At 58.3% G+C, this 20,614-nt stretch overlaps 7 protein-coding genes across 7 annotated transcripts in view; 3 read left to right on the top strand and 4 right to left on the bottom strand.

The window, feature by feature from the left end:
- QBC33DRAFT_569878 (putative polyketide synthase) overlaps window positions 1-1,778 on the bottom strand; it is a 9,247-nt gene extending 7,469 nt beyond the window's left edge. Inside the window, exons 1-3 of the mRNA XM_060430549.1 lie at window positions 888-1,778; window positions 300-813; window positions 56-179 (exon numbers count right to left, since the gene is read on the bottom strand). Coding sequence (XP_060283765.1) covers window positions 56-179; window positions 300-813; window positions 888-1,471 — 1,222 coding nt within the window. The 5' untranslated portion in view covers window positions 1,472-1,778. The remainder of the gene's footprint in view (window positions 1-55; window positions 180-299; window positions 814-887) is intronic.
- Window positions 1,779-2,393: 615 nt separating this feature from the next.
- QBC33DRAFT_472186 (cytochrome P450) lies at window positions 2,394-4,439 on the top strand (the record flags this gene model as incomplete). The annotated part of the gene is made up of 6 exons (XM_060425203.1): window positions 2,394-2,574; window positions 2,635-2,785; window positions 2,858-2,917; window positions 2,978-3,238; window positions 3,310-3,675; window positions 3,799-4,439. Coding segments are annotated over exons 1-6 (1,578 nt in total), but the record flags the coding sequence as incomplete, so codon positions are not given.
- A 426-nt stretch (window positions 4,440-4,865) lies between these two features.
- On the bottom strand, window positions 4,866-6,398 carry QBC33DRAFT_538616 (branched-chain amino acid aminotransferase II). Its single transcript, XM_060427909.1, has 5 exons — window positions 6,342-6,398; window positions 6,124-6,270; window positions 6,028-6,054; window positions 5,313-5,944; window positions 4,866-5,230 (listed from the first exon to the last, which is right to left on the bottom strand). Exons 1-5 carry the CDS (start codon window positions 6,373-6,375, stop codon window positions 4,928-4,930), a joined length of 1,143 nt encoding a protein of 380 aa, XP_060283763.1. The 5' UTR covers window positions 6,376-6,398; the 3' UTR covers window positions 4,866-4,927.
- A 378-nt stretch (window positions 6,399-6,776) lies between these two features.
- Window positions 6,777-8,236, bottom strand: QBC33DRAFT_569875 (alpha/beta-hydrolase). Its single transcript, XM_060430548.1, has one exon. It carries the CDS (start codon window positions 8,046-8,048, stop codon window positions 7,128-7,130), a length of 921 nt encoding a protein of 306 aa, XP_060283762.1. The 5' UTR covers window positions 8,049-8,236; the 3' UTR covers window positions 6,777-7,127.
- A 318-nt stretch (window positions 8,237-8,554) lies between these two features.
- Window positions 8,555-10,656, top strand: QBC33DRAFT_538612 (cytochrome P450). Its single transcript, XM_060427908.1, has 6 exons — window positions 8,555-8,820; window positions 8,888-9,078; window positions 9,167-9,830; window positions 9,896-10,180; window positions 10,262-10,369; window positions 10,431-10,656. Exons 1-6 carry the CDS (start codon window positions 8,701-8,703, stop codon window positions 10,644-10,646), a joined length of 1,584 nt encoding a protein of 527 aa, XP_060283761.1. The 5' UTR covers window positions 8,555-8,700; the 3' UTR covers window positions 10,647-10,656.
- Window positions 10,657-11,011: 355 nt separating this feature from the next.
- QBC33DRAFT_451493 (putative siderophore iron transporter) lies at window positions 11,012-12,789 on the bottom strand (the record flags this gene model as incomplete). The annotated part of the gene is made up of 3 exons (XM_060424610.1): window positions 11,012-12,136; window positions 12,212-12,645; window positions 12,666-12,789. 3 exons carry the CDS (start codon window positions 12,787-12,789, stop codon window positions 11,012-11,014), a joined length of 1,683 nt encoding a protein of 560 aa, XP_060283760.1.
- A 959-nt stretch (window positions 12,790-13,748) lies between these two features.
- QBC33DRAFT_491893 (putative non-ribosomal peptide synthetase SirP) lies at window positions 13,749-20,530 on the top strand (the record flags this gene model as incomplete). The annotated part of the gene is made up of 4 exons (XM_060425485.1): window positions 13,749-14,643; window positions 14,717-17,572; window positions 17,644-18,005; window positions 18,116-20,530. 4 exons carry the CDS (start codon window positions 13,749-13,751, stop codon window positions 20,528-20,530), a joined length of 6,528 nt encoding a protein of 2,175 aa, XP_060283759.1.
- Between the last annotated feature and the right edge of the window lie 84 nt (window positions 20,531-20,614).

The following is a 20,614-nucleotide window of genomic DNA, read 5'->3' as shown; positions in this document are numbered from 1 at the left end:
GGGCGCCCGCCCCCCGGGGGGGCGGGGCCGGGGGGGGGGCCCCCCCCTCACTCACTCTTCGGGTTTGGCGTCTCGAAGTTGATATTCGGCGGCACTTTGTTGTGCTCCAGGGCCAAGACACACTTGATCACGCTCGTCACGCCCGCGGCGCCTTCCGCGTGTCCTACGTTTGGCTTGACCTAATCCAGTCCACAAGTCAGCAGGAAACCCAGCAAAAGAAAAGAGAATAAAAAGAAGAAAGAAAGAAAGAAAGAAAGAAAAGGAAACCACGTCGCATTGCATCCGTGATGGGACCATACTCCTGTTATAATCACGCCACTGTCCCCAAAACAGTTGGCGACGGCTTCCGCCTCGATGGGGTCACCGACCAAAGTGCCGGTACCATGGCACTCCACAACAGCTGTTTCGGACAGGTTCCTGATGCCAGCGACTTCGTAAGTACGGCGTATCAGGGCCGCCTGTGCGGTGGAGCTTGGCGTGGTCATTCCTTGGGTCCGGCCGTCGCAGTTGACGGCCGTTCCGCGAATGACGGCACGGATGTTGTCGTTGTCTCGGAGAGCGTGGCTGAGTCTCTTGATGTAGATCATGTTGATGGCCTCGCCGCGCGTGTAGCCGTTGGCCGCAGCGTCAAACGTCCGGCACTGGCCCGTGGGAGAGAGCAGGCCCTGGTCGTGGAGCGTCATCCATGCGGTAGGAGAGAACATCAGACTGGTGCCGCCCACCAGGGCGCCGTCGCACTCGCCGTTCCGAATCGCCTCGCACGCCAAGTCTAGGCAAACGAGCGACGAGGAACAGGCCGTCTTGACCGTCATGCTGCACCTCTGGATTAGAAAATCACTTCGCGAGCAAGGAAGCGCCATTCTGTTCTGTCCCGCCGACTGACTCACCTCGGGCCGTGAAGGTCAAACTCGTACGACACTCGGTTGCCGAGCACGAAGTCACCCCAAGCGGTGCCGCGATAGCCACCTCGGTGCTGCGTCTCCTTGGCATTGATGTCGAGCCAGTCTTCACCATACGTGCCGACGTAGCAGCCAATGTTGCTGCCCCGCCACGAGGACACGCCGGCGTCCTCCATGCACTCGTACGCAACCTGCAGCAGCTGCCGCTGGGCCGGGTCGAGACGCTCCAGCTCCTTTTTGCCGATGGGGAAGACGCTGGGGTCGAACTCCTGGAGCTCGACGTCGTCGAGGTAGTACGCTTGCTTCTGGGGGATGGTCCCGGGCTTGCCGGATGGGTGGTGGAATCCGTCAATGTTGAACCGGTCCTTTGGCACATCGCAGAGCCCGCTCTTCTTCTGGACCAGCAGGTTCCAGAAATCCTCGGCGTTACGCACCCGCCCTGGGAGGCGCATTGCCATGCCGATGATGGCGACGGGCTCGAACGGGGCGGGGCCATGGTCCTCGAGCAGGCTGGCGTCGAGGACCGAAGGCCCCACGGAAGGCCTCGGCGGGTCGTATGACACGGAGCCCATGGTCTCTGCGCGTAGTTGATAGGCAATATGTCTGGATGAGAGCAAGCAGCAAGGGATACCCCCGGCTCTTCCCCAAAAATGAACAGAAAGATATGCCCAAGCCCTCGAGCTCTGCTTGACCCAAAGTGTTGAACGTTTTGGTACAGTTCTGAGTTCTGTGGAAAGCAAATGTCGAAACGAACGGGCTTAAAGTGATAGAGACAAGGGTAAACAAGGGTACGCGATGATATGCCGAGTCAGTTCTTTTTTCTACCAGTCTGGGTATCCTAGACGCTCTAAAATGCTCTCCTATTTTGGCTTCTAACTACGACTAACCATGGGGGGCCGTTGCGCCCTCCATCCTTACAGGCGGGCTTATTGACACATCCGGCGATTACTGCCATGAGGCGTTTGGCTGACCGCAGGCAGCCAACAAACCAAACATCCTTCATCATCGCGCCATGGGCCGAGACGTATTCGCGGAGCTAGACGCCGTAGCAAGCTAGCCATGTCAGCCTGTTCGCTTCCGGCCCATGGTCCCGCCTCCTCCCCCCCCCGCCCCCAAAAGATTATTATTAGATGCGACCGAGTAGGATTGTCAGCACTTGCGCGGTGGAAAACCTCACCACTACCACTGGCAAGGGCGTTTTGGTAGCCAACCCAGGGAGCGAACATGGGTGCCGCGGATAGTGGCCGAAGCGGGTGGGCGGATCTCTCGGCGCATATTCCCACGCGATGCGATCCACCGGACTCAGCCCCACGATGGATTGCCAAAGGGTCCATTCCTGTCATCGCTCATTGCCAGCTGTCATGGTGCTCTCTGGGGACTGCATGATTCATCGATTGCTTCCTGTATTCACCGACGTCTACGGTGTGGCATCAGCTTACTTGTGGTTGAGGGCTGTCGCGTCCACCGAGGGGCCACTCAGGACGCCTCCGCTACCCGTAATCCATTCCGTACATGACTTTAGTCTCAGTCTGAAGTACTCCCAGAGCAAGAGAACGAACTGATACTGCCCAGAATCATGCTGCAACTCTGGCGCTCCGACATGGCCGCCTTGCCCACAGTCGCCCGCGCAGTTGGGGCTATTGTCCTGGCCTTACTGGCCAGCGGCCTGCTTTTCGTACGCAACTCCTCGCCTTGATGGCAGTGGTATTCAAGCTGTAACTCACAAGTATCTCAGTTGCTCCATGCCGTTGTCTATCGCGCTTTTTTCCACCCTTTGGCCAAGTATCCCGGGCCTCTGCTTGCCAAGTTCACGAATCTGTATGCCGCGTATCATTCATGGAAAGGCGACATTCACAAGGACATGTACCGCAGTCACCTGAAATACGGTTAGTACCCCTGGTACTCCCCCCTGGACGCGATGAGTCCACGCAGGGCAAGTTTGGACTAAAACTCGGCAGGCGATCGCGTCCGCTATGCTCCCAACCGGGTTATTCTGAACACCGCAGAGGCGCTTAACGGTAGGGTTCCGTTCCCGGTGGCGTGCCATTTGCTCGCGACCACTGATAATTACTGCGCAGCTATTCACGGCCACGGTAACAACGTGAAGAAGTTCGAGGGCTACAAGGTTCTGGCGGCGAACGCGCCTAACACGCTGACGCTATCGGACAAGGCCCTACACGCTCGTAGAAGACGTGTCATCAGCCAGGCCTTCTCCGAAGCTTGCCTGCGACTCTTTGAACCAGCGGTTCGCTCCAGGATCAACCGGTTTTGTCAAGTCCTGCGCAGTCATGGCCAGTCTGGCGGGGAATGGACCGATCCCCTGGACATGTCACTCCGGTGTATGTCGGACCCCATCTCTCCCCGTGATGCCATGTCAGGCCTAGGACCGACACTGACGTCGGCAGAGCAGTCAATTACCTTACCTTCGACACGATGACGGCCGTGTCCTTTGACACCGACTACCACCTGACAGACGAACCGAAGTACCGCTATGTGGTCGGCGCTATCGAAGAGGCAAACATCCGGCTGGGCGTCATCTCACAGGCTCTCGAGCTAACGGCTTTTCACATGGACCGAAGAATCTTCATGAAGTCGGCCATCGCGGCTTGGACGTTCGGCAAATTTCTCTACAAGCTGCTGCGCCAGCGACTCGAGGCGAGCAATACCGGCACCAAAGACATATTCTCGTTCCTGCAGCAGTGCCGAGACCCCGATACGGGCAAGGGACTCAACGATGCAGAACTGAGCACCGAGGCGGCGACGTTCGTTGTGGCTGGTAAGCACCTGTCCCCCTCCCTGTCCCCCTCCTACCTCCCCCAGCATGCGGTTCGGACAAATAGCAAAAACCCCGGCGTCAAAAGCGCAAGAGTCTAACGCGCATACGGCACCCACCACACAGGATCCGACACCACTGCAACGACCCTAGCCGCGGTAACGCACTATCTGACGGGGTCGCCCCGGTGCTACCGCCGGGCTCGCGAGGAAGTACGGATGACGTTTGCCTCTGCGGAAGAGATCCGGCTGGACCCTCAGCTCAACTCGTGCGTGTTCCTACGCGCCTGCATCGACGAAGCCCTGCGCCTCTCGCCGCCCGGAGGCAGTGCCCCGTGGCGCGAAGTTGACCGCGGTGGCGCCACGATCGACGGCGAGTTCTTCCCCGAAGGCTGCGAGGTCGGGGTCGCCGTCTATACGATTCACCACAACACACGGTACTGGGAGGACGCGTTTAGCTACACGCCCGAGCGATGGCTCCGGTCGTCGGCGGAAGAAGATCAGGAGAGTAAGCTGAAGAGAGGCTCGGAGAAGAAGAAGCCCTACGTTCCCTTCAGCATGGGTCCTCGGAGCTGTGTGGGGAAGCCGCTCGCGATTGCGCAGATGATGCTCACTCTGGCCGTTCTGCTCTGGGAGTTCGATTGGCGGAGGGCGGACCAAGACGAGTCCTGGGAGACCAAGGACACGGCACCACCAACGACAGAGTACGAGCTCAGGGAGCATATAACATCGCACAGAGAAGGTCCTATACTGCAATTTCGACCCCGCGTTTAGTTGCAACGGGTCAAAGTTTTGTGGCGATCAAGGAACACTTGATGAGGCGAAGGCAACGTGAGGGACGAGCATTGGCATATATATATAGGAGACAAGAAAAAGTTTGCTCTTCCCTGGCACCGCCCCGAACGATGTAGTGTCCTCCCCGTGCAGATGTCAGAGCATGATCTGAGCCCGATTTTATATATATATAAGAATTCGTCTCCAAAACATGCGTTCTGTCTGCCACCTTAGTCTCGTTGAGCCAAATGAGTCGCGATTCTGGCTGTAGAAAACATTTGGAAACATGTCGCCTTGCGGCTTCGACTAAGGCGGCTTCCCACCCCTGGGCCAAGCTCAGAAGCATGCACATCATGTCTGCGAACACAAGCCACGAAGGTGTTCTGAGTGGTTCGGAAGTCATTTTATATTTCATTTCACCCTTTCCCTCGATCGGCACACGACAATGTGGCTCTTGCTCTCGTCTTTAATGACCTTTCGGCTTAGTTTACCTCTCCATTGCCATTGGCCTGTTTCCCCCATTTGAGCTGTGCATTACCATTGACCTTTACATCGGGTTCCTTGACCTTTGCAAGCCAGCCAAATTGGTCCTCGGCCTTGCCTTTGTAAATGTCGTCCAGCAAGCCCGCCAGCAGTTTTGCGCAGGGCCCTGGTTCCGGACTATCATTCTGGTAGACGAACTTGTCCGAGGTGCTCTTCCTGGTTATCGACTTTATAGGGACCACCGAGACTCCCGTCCCGCAGGCCAGAACCTCAGAGAAGCGAGGGAGCTCGACATACTTGATCTAGACGAGGGGGGAAAAGGGAGGGAAAATGTCAGCAATGGGCATCTTGCCTTGGAAATCAGACTCTTGGGGAGGCACGTACTGCTCGTCGCTCAACGGACCACCCCAGCGACCTCGCAAGCTGCTGGATACTGTCACTCGTAACGCTCTCGACGATGTTCTCGCTGTCGGGGACCACGACGGTGGTCTCGACACTGTCACCGTCGCCAGTTCTGCGGATGCCAACAAAAGCCGAAGTGGAGAACTCCTCGATCTCGGTGCGTGTCTGGCTGTCCAGGTGCAGCGTGATGGGGAACCCTTCGCTCCTGGCCTTCTCGCTCCACCGCATCACGGGCGCGTAGTTGCCCCCGACCTTTCCCGATCCGACGCCTCTCGGCGCCGCGCGGTCGAACTCGTCGAGGATCAGGGCGTCGATTGGTCTGACGCCGTGCAGCGCCACGGTGGGGGCCACGAAGACGCAGAACAGGTATTCGTCGGTCGGACTCAGCTGGAACCAGGGGCCCGAACCGAACACGAAAGGCCGGATGTACAGCATGGCGTTGGCGCCGGGGGGCGGTACGAGGTCGGCATTGAGTCCGACCGCGAGCTGCACGCAGCGCAGGAAATGGTCTTCCGGAACGGCCTGGACGGATACCAGGGCTGCCGAGCGGTTCAACCGGGCCGCGTGGGATTTGGGTCTGACGATCTGAATCTCGCCGTCGGGAGCTCTAAACGCTTTGCTGGTGTCAACGACGGGGGGTTCGGTGCTGGAAGGGGGGATTGGAAAAAATAACAGAATAGGGAGACGTGTAAATCACCTTTCATCCCCTCGTAGATTTCTTGTCCTGCGCGTCACGATTCAACTTACATCCACGGGTACACTTTTTTTAAATTTTTCAGAATGAGCCTCGTACCATAATGAAACACGGTTGCCAGTCCATGCACGCGCAAGAACGGATCCTCAACGAACTCAGGCTCAGACCATTCTCCCGTCTTTCGACTCCAGCGAGACTGAATGTGCCCATTGACGCGAGTTGCCGCCACAGCAGGCCCACTCCAGTCTTCACTCGGTAACTTCTCGTCAGCGGGTGAAAAGCTAAGGCTTTCAAACGGCTGGGGAGGTTTAACTAACCAACGTCCTTGCGAGCTCGGGGAGGGAAAGGCATGGTGTCTCGAAAAACGATGAATGATTAGGGGGATCGATCAAAATCGGCAGGTCATCGCCAGAACCCTTAACCGCATCTCCCCTCTAATTAGACGCTGGCTCTGCTGTATGAACATTTGTAAAGCTACAGGTTCGGCTTGTCTTGACGAATCGGACCCCATTACCGATGGCGCAGCTCACGGTGCCCGCCCTGGTAGCTTCTGGTGAGCGCGAGTTCAGTCAGCTTCGCCATCGTCTGTGAGATATACGCCGAAGTGGTGGATCATCGAAACCTCAACCTACCGGCGAGTATAAGAGCAGCTGCGGGTGTCCAAAATGGGTTTTGTGGGTCGCTCGAGAACCAATGAAACCGCTTCGGCACTTAAAAAGATTGACAGGGGGTATGTGCCAACTGGAGTGGGGGCATTGGGGGCACGGGGGTTCGTAAATCGCCACAAGCCCAAGAGATGACCAGCTACAGTAAACTCCGCGTCAAAAATCCATCCACGGGGATTCACTAACTGGCTCTGGTGGGGTCATTGCGTATAGCTGGTGACATGCTTCTTACAGAACAAAACCACGAAAATTAAAACAACGACCACCACTGTGTAAATTGGGTGACGCATCGCAGCATGAACCCCCCAAGAAGCAACACCAGTGCGCGCAACCAAAGCCCTTCTTCAGGGTCGGAGTGAACTCTTGCGATGTAGGCCAACATAATGGTACATGAAGTGATGCCCTAAATCTGCTCGACACGACGGAGAGAATAAATCTTCAACCCGACTTTGGCGACGTCTTGTCGTTCTCTGGCCCTGGCCGTTTCAGAGCCCTAGCAATCAGTGCCTTGGTCTCCTTGCTCACAATGCCGGGCTTCTCAATATGCGGCACGTGAGTCTTTCCCTTGGCACGGGAGTATGAGAACCACTCGGGGTGCTGCTGCTTGAAGCTCCGATGCAGCGCCTCATACTCGGCACTGTCGGGCTGGCTGTAGACGTGGTGGATCAGCGGGGGATCCGACAGCCGCTTCATGCGCTCCATAGGGGTGCCCCAAGTCCGGTAGGCCTCCTCTATGGTCCTGCCCGACCGGGACCAGGTCTCGTAGCCGAAGCCGCCCATGTTGAGCAGACCCTGGGCCGCGATGTTGATCTTGGGCACGCCGCTGCCCCAGCTCCGGAACAGGGCCAGCACGGTGGACCGCCAGGTCTCGGGCGACTGCATGCCCTTGAGGGCGGCCAGGAACTGCGGCGACGCCTCGGTCATGCTGAGGTCCAGGATCAGGAGCGCCGGCATGCGCTGCCGGCCCACCATCTGCGCAAGCTCCATGGCGGCCCACGAGCCGTGCGACGCGGCGATGCAGACGAAGCGGTCGACGCCCAGGGCGTCCAGGAGGGCGAGGACGTCGCGGGCATGGTCGGCGAAGCCGAAGTCCTCGACCGGGTCGCGGTTGGGGCCGTGGCCGCGGAAGCACACGCTGATGACGCGGTACTGCACCATCAGGTATGGTGTCAGGTCGCTCCAGCCGCGATGGTCTTGGTTCCACCCGGAGAAAGTCACGATGGCCGGGCCGTCGTGGACGTAGCCGAAGTCGGTGAAGGCGATCTCGTGGCCATTGATGGTTTTGGTGTACAGATAGGAATCGGGCCTGAACCTTGCTATCTTGCCCGGGTTGGGCATGAAGAAAGAAAGGAGCCCCATGGCTGCTCTGTCCGGTCCGTTGTCTGCCGAGAAGCGCGCTCTGAGAAGCACCAGGATGGATTAATTAGATTTGAGCCGGAAAAGTAGAACACCAGGGCGAACCGCCGCTATGAGTGTGATTTACGACGCTAATACTGCAAGGTCCAGTGCCGGGTTCGGCAAGGGGGGAAACTGTGATGGCATGTTCTCGCAACGAGAATTGATGGAGACAGACCCATGTGGGCAAGGTACCCAGATGTGGAAAGCTCACCCTCGTTGGAGCACTGCAAGGTTAAGCGCCGACGGCCCAATCAGCATAGGGTATTCAGAGTACGGCTTCCTACCATGCACCTCAGCGCGCCATCAACTAAAGCACCGAATGCGATCGAGGCTGACTACATATGTGCGCCATAAATCATAAAAATAGACTGTCTACATGGTGCACTACCAGGCTAGTTATTAGTAATTACTTAGGAGTCTGCAGGTGGCATAATAAAACAGAACGCAACCAAGCCTGTGGTGTCGAGATAACGCGATGAGTCAGACGCCGAGAAACCTTGTTGGTCGTCTACATTAGACAGTCTCATTACACAACTTGCGTTCCACCTAATTAGTGACTTGCGTTTCAACCTTCTCGCCTGTGGCCCTCTTAGATCCCAATTCTACGTGGAGCATGAAGATAGAACATCTCATCCCAGACGACCCCAGCTTGCTGGCCCAGTGGGCGGCGCTTGCAGTCCTCTCCTTGATCGCGTACTGGGTCCTTCGATACTGCGGAGTGTGGATCTTGGAGGTATGCGAATGATCAGTTAGGTATACACCGGCCCAGGTGAACGGTATTTAGTGACAAAGCTTGGCAGACTATCACGCAGAATGTGCTCGCAGCCATCAACCCCGGCGTCTTGCGACAAGGGAAGCCCATCTCGGGTCCCAAGTGGACGATTCCCAACGGCCAGGTCATTGATAAACTGCTGAACGGGCAGGCAAAATCGGAGGAGTGGCGCAAGTACGGCCCCGTGTATCGGGTCTGGGCCGGGTCACATCCCGAAATGTACGTTACCTATTGTCGCAGTCTGGTTGATTCGCCGGCTCCGTCTCTCTCTCTCTCTTTCTTCTAATGAGGTGCTTGCTCCGTATAGCGTCATCACTACCCCAGAAGACCTGAAAATCTTTCACTCAGACTCGGACAAGCATGGCAAACCGCTGTATCAGAACCTCGGCTGGTTCGTTGGCCAAGTCCTCGGGCGCTGCGTAGGCCTCCTCGAGGGCGACGAGTGGAGGCACAGACGACAGATCTTTGACCCGCCCTTCCGGCACGCCGCGAGCATCGCTCGGATCGGCGTCACCGAGAGCGCTGCCAAGGCATTCGTAGAGAGCCTACCTTCCCTGGCCGCCGCCGCAGACGGGGCCGCCTCCGACAGCAAGCCTGGAGCGGAAAGGGAGAAGAAGGGCGACAACAAGGAACCCTTCACCCTCCACGCCGTGTCTGCCTTTATGAAATTCCCCTTCTACCTCGCGGCCGGTGTTGTCTATGGCGACATGACCGACGAGGAAGAGCGGGAACTATGGGATCTGGCGCAGAAGCACATGGCGCTGCTGCCCTACTTCGTGATTGGAGGCCCCTATCGGCTGTCGGCGGGGAGGTGGGTGGATCGTACGGCTTACCGGAAGCTCAATGAGTACCTAGTAGGTTGGCGCAATTGCCACGAACGCATGGTGGAAAGGAGACGTGCAACGGGGGTCAGCGTACCCTTGTTATCGTATTGGGACGAGTATGAGGCTGGCAATATCACGTTGGACGAAGTAAGGACCCGAGAGAAGAGAAACCCACCAGGTGGTGTGGTGGCTAACGTTTGTGTGCTTGCCAGCTCCTACATACCATGGACGAGATGCTCATGGCCAACCTCGACGTAACCACGCACGTGCTTACCTGGTGCATCACGTTGGTCGCCGATCACGACGACGCCCAGCGGGAGCTGCGCGAGGAGATTGCGGCCAACAAGCACAATTTCCACGAATATCTGACCAGGAGCGATACGCATTTGCACCGATGCTTCTATGAATCGCTGCGTTTGCGCCCACTAGCAGTCTTCAACATCGGCGCGAGCGCACCATCGGTCAAGAACTTCCACGGTGTTCTGGTGAAGCCAAACGTAAGTGGCGACCTTAGCCATGGTCCTAACATGGTCTCGCAGTTGCAGCAAATGCTGACAAAAAATAAAAACGGCACTCAGACCATGGTCCTGGTGGATGTGCTGGCGATCAATGTGCGCAACAAGTTTTGGGGCCCCGACAGTGCATCTTTCGACCCGTCTCGATTCAAAAACATCAAGCAGTCAGACGTATGTAAATTATCACCCCATTTTCCAAAATTATCCACGACTGACGTCCCCCGTTTCCAAGCTCCGCTACAACCTTACCGTATTCGGTTTCGGCCACCGCAAGTGTCTGGGACAATACCTCGGCGCACACATGATTAAGGCGGCCGTCGCCCACCTATTCGACCAGTACGAGATCCTCGTCACGGATGGACGGAAGGCTGATGGGAATTATAAGATCCACAAGGAGTCGTGGGTCCCTATGGCAGATGTCAGGGTGCAGCTGACCAAGTTGGGTTGATTAGCATGAGAAAAGGGGGGGGGGGGGGGGGGGAGACGGGGGAGAAAAGACAAGAGTGGGTATTCGCATCTACACTATACAAGTCACAGTAGCAGTCTAGGATGTGTAAGGCTCGTGGTAAACATACTTGGTCGGGTAGCGGGCATTCGACTCTGGCATGCTGCATAGGAATGTGCAACTCGAAGAGTGAAGCTGCCCTAACCAACCCTCGAGGCAATACCAAGAATGCAAATTGCGGGACTCCCAAGACATGCTCTAGGATGCTGGCGGTGATACTTTCATCATTATTATACGATGGACGACTTAGATTACAGATTCTCTCTATTCTTTAACACCGTGGTATTTGCCATGCAAACCCTGTCATGTCATGCCGACGGCGATTCGTCGGGGCTCACGTCCCTGCCACTGCCGCTCCCGCCACTGCCGCTCCCGCCCTTCTTCGATTCGACGAGTCCCTGGTCTGTGACCAAGGCCTGGTCGAGGCTATGGTGGCGCGTGAGGATACTGATCAACAGCGCCACGCCGGCAAGCGCGCAGCACACGGCCCACACGATGCGCAGACTATCGGCATACGCCTGCTTCAGGTCCCGCCTGTCGGCGCCGTCGGGCATGTCCCGGATGACCTCGATCAGGCCGACGGCGTCGGCGCCGTACGACGAGGCGCGGGCCGCCAGGTGCGGGTACGCGAGCAGGTTGGCGTACATGCGGTTCTGGAAGATGACGCCGCCCACGGCCACACCCAGGGCCTGGCCCGCGGACCGGAAGAAGCTGAACATGGCGATGGCGATGGCGACGTGCTCGCTGGCCACAGACGCCTGGATGGCGGTCGCGATGGCGGGGAACAAGAAGCCCAGCCCCAGGCCCGAGACCAGGTTGAGGAAGATCCAGGCGGGGATGCTGGTGTCGACGTCGAGCACACAGAAGAGTCCCAGGCCCAGCGTGCCCATCGCCCACCCGAACCAGATGGACCAGCGGTACTTGCCCGTCTTGGTAATGAGTCCCCCGGCCAGGGCGCCGGCGGGCGCCACGGTGAAGGTCTGGGGAAACAGCGCCACCCCGGAGATGACGGGGCTATATCCCTTGACGGCCTCAAAGTACAGCGGCATGTAGTAGAGGATGCACCAGAGGACTAGACCGGTGATGACGGTGCCGAAGAAGGAGATGACGGTCGTGTGGTTGTGGAAGAGCACGAGGGGAATGCTGGGGTTGGAGGCGAGGTAGGCCTCGTACAGGGAGAATGCGACACAGCCGACGGCGCCGAGGACCAGAGGTACCAAGGTCTGATACGAGTCCCACGGATACAGGACACCGCCCCACGTGAGGCCGAGTAGGAAGGAGGTGGTGCTGGCGATGAAGAGGATGCTGCCTATCCAGTCAAAGGAACGCAGCTGCTGGAGGAGCGGCTTGGGCACGAAACGCAGGCGCATGAACACCAGCACGAGTACCGTGCCGACGCCTATAAAGGGGAAGTTGAGGTAGAAGATCCACCGCTAGAGGGCCAATAGTAAAGGTGTTGTCAGTGAAAGGATAAAATAAAATAAAATAAACAAAAATTGTATACATACCCAAGTGGCATGCTTGTTGCCGGAGAACCCGCCTCCCACGATGGGTCCGAGGACAGATCCCACCGCCCACATGGCGTTCATGCCCCCGTAGTAGTCACCGCGATACCGAAGGGGCACCAAGTCCGTGATGACCACCTCGGTCAGGGACATGATGCCGCCAGCGCCGGCGCCCTGGATCGACCGGCCGACCAGCATCGTGGTGAAGTTCTGAGAGAGACAGCACACTAGGGCCCCAGCGAAGAAGAAGGCGATGGACAGCATGAACAGATTGCGGCGGCCAAAAATGTCCGAAAACGACACAAACGTGGGCTGCAAGACCGTCGAGCACAAGAGGAATGAAGTTCCGCTCCAGAATGTCTCGATCGCGGTTCCCTTCAATGCATTGGCGATGGCCTGTGATTGGCATCCACGGTCAGCCATCGCGGCGCTGCTTTCTGGAACTTGCGACCGGTACCTACTGGTAACGCGACGCCAATGGACGTGCCGTCCAGGGCAGCCATCAGGGCCAAGACGCAGATCGAGGCAAACGCCAGCTTGGTACTCTTGGAAGCTTTCCATTCGGCATCTGGCGAGTCCATGTCGTCGCGCGAGGCATTGGGATCCGATTCTGTCTTTGCCTGCGGCAGCGATCTAGAGTTGGTGAGAGCGCTATTGCCGGGCTCGGTCTTGAAGTCTTGGCTATCCGCCATGTCCGCGAGCGAAGGGCCAAAGTCCACGGCTTCGATGTGACTGGGAGAGAGCTTGGAAGACAAGGTAGGTAGACAAAGATAGGAATGTGTGGCTGAACGAAGGTCATAGAGCGCACGCACTAGACTACTCGAGGACGGAAGGCAGAAAACGCAGTGCACCTACATGGGTAATGCACATCATCAGCTTCTCGGGAGCTCAGTGTTGTCAGGGGAGGGCACAATTGGCGCCGACATTTTAGTCGCTGAGATATACTCGCCGAGATATAGTCGCCGAAATAGTCGCCGAGCCGCAAAGATACAAAGGCGGTTAACCGGTTGGCAAGGTCGTCGGAACGTGCATGAAGTAGGTTACAGTGCACTAGCCTAGCTGTCAGGTACGTAGATGGAAAATCTAACCTTCCGAGGGTGAGTCCGTCCCCCTTATTAATGAAATGCAGAGAGCCTCTAACCCGGCAGGACTCGGCGCTTTCCGGCGTATGAAATTGGGGGCGCCAGCTACCATTCTCCAGGCCTTTGCTTCTTACACGGTACACGGCGAGGATTGGCTAAGCTAGGTGCAAGGTTGAGGTTGGATCACCGGTAGAACTACATAATTTAGGGATATCACGCCAATATATTCTGATAGCCCACGCAGCTATCGTGAGTTGCTGCTGCACTGCCAAGTTTATTCTGTGTTTTTTGCTCTTGTTCTATTCCTGCGGCGGCTATCTAATAATACCGCCATCTGGAAGCATCAGGTGTGCTTGTGTAGTTTGTCATCACTTCTGGTTTCCTGATCCGCCCCCTCAATGGAGACGATGCGCCCGACTGTATTGGATGGACTGCGGGGATGCCAGGTGGACGAGATCATGGTCGACGCTGGGCATCTCACGACGGTGGAAAAACCCAGGTCGGTCTGCGACCTTATTGAGAAGTGGGCGGGCAGGAACCCCAGCCACACTGCTATCCTGTGCGAAGAGGGTAGGAGGGTATCGTATCGGGATCTGGACGATGCAGCGTGTCGCATCGCCTGGCTCCTGCAGCAGAAGGGGGTACGGTCGGGGGATCTGGTCCCAGTGCTGGCGACACGAAGTCCCGAGATGATAGCAAGCTTTCTGGGAATCCTCAAGGCGGGCGCCTGTTATGTGCCCATCGACATTGAGGCCTGGAGTGAGGACCGTATCGAGTCGACCTTGAGAAGAGTTTCGGCGCGGGTTGTTGTGGATCTGGGCGGCCGCTCCGGAACCCTACCAGACTGCGACTTGGTGTCCTGCCACGAGGTGGAGGCGGCGTTCTGGCCTGCAGCAGCTGGGCAGGAGCCCGGGCCGGAGCCCGGGCGGGAGCTCGCTCAATCCCAGATACGGCCGGAAGACCTAGCATACATCATCTTTACATCGGGAACGACGTCGACTCCCAAAGGCGTCATGATCCCGCACCGCGCATTGCTGAACTACGTGCAGCAAGGCGACGAGGAGGCGCCCTTCAACGCGAATGCCACACCGGAAGATATAACGCTGCTGATATTCTCGCCCGGCTTTGACGCTTGTACCGGCCTGGTCTTCTCGACGCTCTGCAACGGGGCCCAGGTCATGATACCGAGTAGTGCCGACTTCCTGGGCTGTGTGACCCGCGTCACCATCCTAACCGCCACTCCGTCAGTCCTGGCGGCCATACAAGATCCTCAGACCTGCCCAAAGCTCAGAACCATCGTGCTAGGTGGCGAAGCACCGCCGCCGTGGCTGATTCGCAAGTGGTGGGCTCCAGGTATGACTGTTTCCCTCTCCCCTTTTCCATTCGCGTTTTCTCATGCCAGAGAAGAGATAATGACCATAAACAGGCCGCAACATATACAACGCGTACGGACCCACCGAGACAACTATTTGCTCCTCAATAGGCAGAGTCTATCCTGACAAGTCCATCACCCTCGGCCGCTCAATGTCTAACAGTCGTGTTCTACTGCTCGACGGGGAGGCCGAGTCTGACCAGGGCGAGATCTGCATAACGGGGCCCGGCCTGGCGTTGGGGTACTACCAGGACGAGATGCGGACGGCCAAGGCGTTTGTGTACTGGCGGGGTGAGAGGATGTACCGGACAGGAGATTTCGCGCGACGGACGGAACACGGGCTCGAGTTCGCCGGGCGAGCGGACAGCTTGGTCAAGAACCGCGGCTTCCTCGTAAATCTCGAGTCCGAGGTCATCCCCATGCTTCTGGGGATGGGCGCGGGCGTGCTGACGGCTACTGCTTTCATGCATCGCAACCGGCTGGTGGCGTTTGTCACGCCGGATAGCCTCGACACGCTAGCCTTCCGCCAGATATTATCGACAAAGCATGACACCTTCCTAGTGCCGGATCAGATCTACGCCATGGAAGCTCTCCCACTGACGGTGAACGGCAAGGTCGATAACCGCGCCTTGCAGCAACTGCTAGAGGCGGAGGCGGCCTTGGACAAAGACAACAACGACGACGCCGAGGTGTCGCCGCCCGGTGACGACAAATCAAAGATGGCGATACTAAAGGCAGCCATCACGGCCGCAACTTTGCTGCCTGCCTCCGAGGTGGCCAGCGACCGTCCCTTCTGGGAACTGGGAGGGAATTCCCTCGCGGCGCTGAAAGTGCTGTCGTATCTGCGAAGGAGAGGGCTTATGCTCAGCATCAAGGCACTCTTCGACCTCCCCAACCTAAGCGCCGTGTGCGATGCCATGCAAGTAGTCGACCCTGCTACTGCCGAGAGAGAAGAGACCTTCGGTGATGGGGAGGAGGACCAGGACCAGGACCAGGAGGCATCCACAGCACCCATGACCGCTCTCCAGGTCAAGATGCTCGAAGCCAGCTTGAGGACGCCTGGGGCCAACTACATGCTCCTGCGTATCCACCTGGCGCACCCGGGGGCCAACCTCGACCGGGTCAGCCTGAGAGAGGCATGGCTGCGCGTGCTGCAACGGCACGCGATCTTCCGCACCGCCTTCTCGCTCAGGGATGAGCTGCAGCAGGTGCTGCCGAAGCTGGAACTAGACTGGAGCGACGAGGAAACCACAACGGACCAATTGGACGCCGTCGTCCTCGGGCACTCGCTCGAAATTCGCAGCAGGATGTTATCTGTGGACGAACAGAGCGAGAGCTTCGTCCCGGTGAACGCGTTCCGTCTGATCACCGTGCCCGGACTGGGTTCGACACTGCTGACTTCGGCGCATCACGCCCAAGCCGATGGCTGGTCGCTGAGCATCGTCTTGGACGAGGTGCGCTCCGTCTTGGACGGCAAGGTGCCGCTACCGAGCCGCCGTCCTCCTCAATTCGCGAGCGTTGCACTGGCCCAGAAGCAACAACAGATCAATCCCGAGGGCGTAGCCTTCTGGAACGACATCCTGCAGGGTCACGCGGCACTCCCGAGACTTAGTCTCCCTAAGCCACTAGCAGACAGCACCACCGGACCGTCCGACGAGTGGACCAGCAGCTTGGAGATCGCTTTGGGACTTGATGGAGCACGGCTAGAAGACGGAGCGCGCGTCCTGCGAGTCACGCCATCGAGTCTGGTCTACGCGGCATGGGCTCTGGTGCTCTCCAACTACACTTCCTCGGAACGCGTGGCCTTTGGCGCCGTCTTCTCGGGCCGCAACCTCATGGCGGTGCCGGGGGTCGAACGCGTGGTGGGCCCGCTGCTCAACACGGTGCCGTTCCCCGTCACCTTCGACGAGGAGCGGCGACCGACGATAGCGACCACCGTATCCGACATCAACAGTCAGCTCCTGCAGATGCTCGAGTACCAGTGGTCCGCTACCGAGGCCACGGCATCGATGGCCGGCGAGAGCATCAACGGCGCCTTGCAGAGCATCGTCGTGACTGAGTACGACCTCCCACCTCTCCCGGAGTCGTGGACCGTCGAGCGCCAAGATTTGATGGAATTCGGGCTGTCCCTGTTGCTTGAGAGAGACGACAACGACAGTAGCAGCGGCGGAGCAGGCTTGCGTGCTCGAGTTCTCTTTGACAGTTCGCGCTACGCGCCGTCGGGCATCCGCCGGCTCTTGTCGCACTTCAAGAACGCGCTGCGCGAGCTGATGAATCCGCATAACGAATACATCCAGAGCGTGCGAGCAAAGCTCATGGACGAAGACGAGAAGTCGTCTCTCATTCGGCTCCCAGCCGCCGCAACGGCTAATGTCGATAAGGGGGCCTACACAGGTCCGACGACGGTCAAGGACGCTTTCGAGGCTGCGGCCGACCAATGGCCGGATCTATGCGCTGTCGAGTCCGCTCGGCACGGTAGCATGACGTACCGCGAGCTGGATCAGGCGTCCAATAAGGTGGCCAGATGGCTGAGGCAGTCGTTGACCGAGGGAAAACGGCCGCAAGACGTCGTCGTGGGCATCCTAACCGACGGCTCGCTCCACTGGGTCGTGAGCATTCTGGCCGCATTCAAAGCCGGCTGCGTGTGCTGTGCTATCGACATCAGTCTCCCTCCTAAGCGCATTGAAACTGTCGTCGAGCAGAGCGGCGCTTCCGTCTTTCTAGCTGCGAATCAGGTCTGTGCGCAGGTGCTGCATAGAAAAGACAGTGGTGGCACTGTGGTCATCGTGGTAGATGAGTTCCTAAAAGTCTCGCCAACTGCTACTCCTACCGGCCCACTCGAGACGGCGACCCAGGCCAAAGACACAGTCTATCTCGTCTTCACGTCCGGAAGCACGGGAGTCCCAAAGGGTACGTACGAGGGAGACCCCGAGTCCTGTCAGATCAGAGACAGCCAAGTTAACGATATAACTTCCCCACAGGCGTCCCGTTGCACAACATGAGCATCCTCTATGTCATAGACAACCCACACGTGCGGCTGTTCGCGGCTCCCGGGCGCCGAATTGCCCAGCTCTTCGGTTTAGGCTTCGATGTAGTCCTCGTCGAGCTTTTTGGCTCGCTATGCTACGGCGCCACCCTAGTGCTCAAAGATGCCGCCGACCCGTTCGAGCATCTCGGGCGCGTCCACGCGACCATGGCGACGCCGTCGCTCCTGTCGGCCTGTTCGCCCGATGATTACGGTAATCTGGACACGATAGCATTGGCGGGTGAGCCTGTGCCGCAGAGCCTGGCCGATGCGTGGGCTGGCCGAGTGCACTTGATGAACCTTTACGGTCCGAGTGAGGTGAGTGGCTTTTCCTTCATCAGAGGTTTGGGGAGCCATGCTCCGCGTAAATGTGTGGTACATATTATCCGAAGGTACAGTCTCGCTGATGCAGAAGGAGGGGAAACCAGTGCGGACCCATATCCACAGGAACCCGTCTCTTGCCCGGCGAGCCAGTCAGCATCGGGCGGCCTCTTCCGCAGTTGAGCGTCTACGTGCTAGACCATCGCATGTGCCCTGTGCCACCGGAAGTCACAGGCGAGATATACATCTCGGGGGATCAGATGACACGCGGGTACTGGAACGATTCGGCCGAGGCCCAGTCCAAGGCCCTCTTCGTTCCCAACCCTTTCTCCTCGCGACCGGAGCAGCAACTCATGTACCGCACCGGTGATCTGGGCTTCTGGAATCCAGACATGACGCTGTGTTACGTGGGACGCCTCGACAACCAGGTCAAGGTGCGCGGTTTCCGCATCGAGCTCGAGGAGATCGAACGGGCCCTCGTCGCCGTGGGCGGAGGCAAAGTGCAGAGTGCCGCAGCCGTGACCATCTCGGGGGGGCATTCCGACGGCGCGCGCATCGTGGCGTTCGTTACCCCCGAAGTCGTCGATACGGCAGCCTTGCGTGCAGGTGTCGCAACCCTGTTGCCGAGCTACGCTCGTCCGGCTCGTATCGTATCCGTTGCAGAGCTGCCCAAGTCGGCCAACTTCAAAGTAGACCGGAAGGCGCTCGCGTCGCTTGCCGCTTGCTCGCGAGCTGAGGAAGCTGACAGCAGCGACGGGGTCAATGATTTTTCCACAGGGCCGCTGACGCCCACCGAGAAGCTGGTTGCCGAGACTTGGAAGGAGCTTCTCGGTCTCGGCGACGACGCGCGTGTTCGCAAGGACGACGACTTCCTCGCCTTGGGGGGAAACTCGCTGCTGGCCATCCGGGCAGCCCGTCGGATCGCATCGTCGATTGACTATCACGTTCCCGTAGCGCTGCTCATCCGCGAGACGGTCCTCGAGGCGCTGTCGAGGGCCATCGACCAGCATCATGCCGCTCAGCCGACCGCTGCCGGCGACTCGTTTTCCTCCTACTGGTCGTCGGCCCGGCGAGCAGCTCTGGCTGCCGATTACTCGTCCACGGCGCTTCCCATGTCACACCTAGAGGCGGACATGTACCATGCGCACACCGTCTCGGACACCAGGTCGGCCTTCAACACGACGGTACAGTTGGTCCTCCAAGGGCATGTCGACACCGAGGCCCTCGCCGAAGCCTTCACAGCCATTGTGCGCGAAAACCCCATACTCCGATCTCGTTACGTCATTTCCAAGGGGCAGCCCGCCCGGCTTGTCAGCCCAGAGGCTTTGGCGCCGCAATACTACGTGGACGACGAGCTGAATCCCGAGAGACTGAGGGCTTGGGTTGGGAAATCTTTCGACTTGGCACGGGACCAGTTGTTCAGAGTGGTCATTTGGACTCGGAACGGGGGAGATGAAAGAGCAGGGCCGGAGACGGACGTAGTCATGGTCACGCACCACATAATCACGGACAAGGCCTCCCTCGCACTCATGCTGCAGTTGGTCGGTCGTAAATACCGATATCTCACAGGCTCGGAAGAATGGCCGGCGACGAATGGCCACGAAGACTCTTCCCATGCCGAAAGCAGCTGCTATCCAGCAGCAGGAGACGCCACCTACATCGACTGGGCACAGTGGCTTCAACTTCGCCAAGAAAGTGCTGCTCCCAAATCGCAGCTGCACAAGAAGGACCACATCCAGTTCTGGAAGCAACATCTGGGAGGAATGCAACCGATTCCACACCTTCATCGCTCCGAATCTCGAGGAAAAGATAACGGTTCGACCCGGTCTATTAGCATCCCATATCTCGACGCAGCATCTGTGCCAAGACTGTCAGGCCAGCAACAGCTCTATTCTCAGCGTCTAGCCGTAGCCGCCACGGCACTCGCTCTGCGCGCCGTGTATGGTTCCTCGGACATGGTGCTTGGCCTGCCATACATGAACCGCGACGAACCCGGCACGGCCGACATGCTGGGATTATTCGTCGATCAACTACCCATAAGGCTGGTGCTCGGCGACGACGGAAACCTCGCCAGCGCCTACGCGCTGCTCGACGCGGTCGCGGCCGAGATCAACCTAGCCATCGACCACCAGCTGCCGTACGCGCAGATACGATCGGCTACGACACCAGTACCACCAAAGGATGAGAACATGATTGTGGACGATAATATTGTAGACGTCATGGTTCTCTATCACTGGCAGTCAGACGCACTCGAGAAGTCTCTATCTCTTGGGCCGGGCGTGCGAATCTACGCGAAGAGCGCAGACTACGGTGCTGCCAAGCCAGCAGGCGCCCTGTTCCCGCTGCTGCTGGAGTACAGCGAGCTGGAGGACGGCAGCCTGCACGTCGAGATCGAGTATAGCACGCGGGTGGTCTCGTCCGAGGGAGTTACCGCACTCGCGTCATTCCTGCCGACGGTCGTGCAGGCGCTTGCGCGGCGAACGATGCCAGAACCAAGCATCCCCTCCCCTTTTTCAGTATGAGACTTGAATGAAGGGAACAACGAGGGACACGGGAAGGCCCCAAGCATATTACCAAATGTCATTTCACTCGCACAAGGTCCGAAG

Source organism: Phialemonium atrogriseum (assembly GCF_030411735.1).
Source record: "Phialemonium atrogriseum strain 8032-3 unplaced genomic scaffold QBC33scaffold_12, whole genome shotgun sequence".
NCBI classification, from domain to species: domain Eukaryota; kingdom Fungi; phylum Ascomycota; class Sordariomycetes; order Cephalothecales; family Cephalothecaceae; genus Phialemonium; species Phialemonium atrogriseum.
Note: the sequence above shows the minus strand (reverse complement) of the source record. Positions and strands in the feature narration are given on the sequence as shown.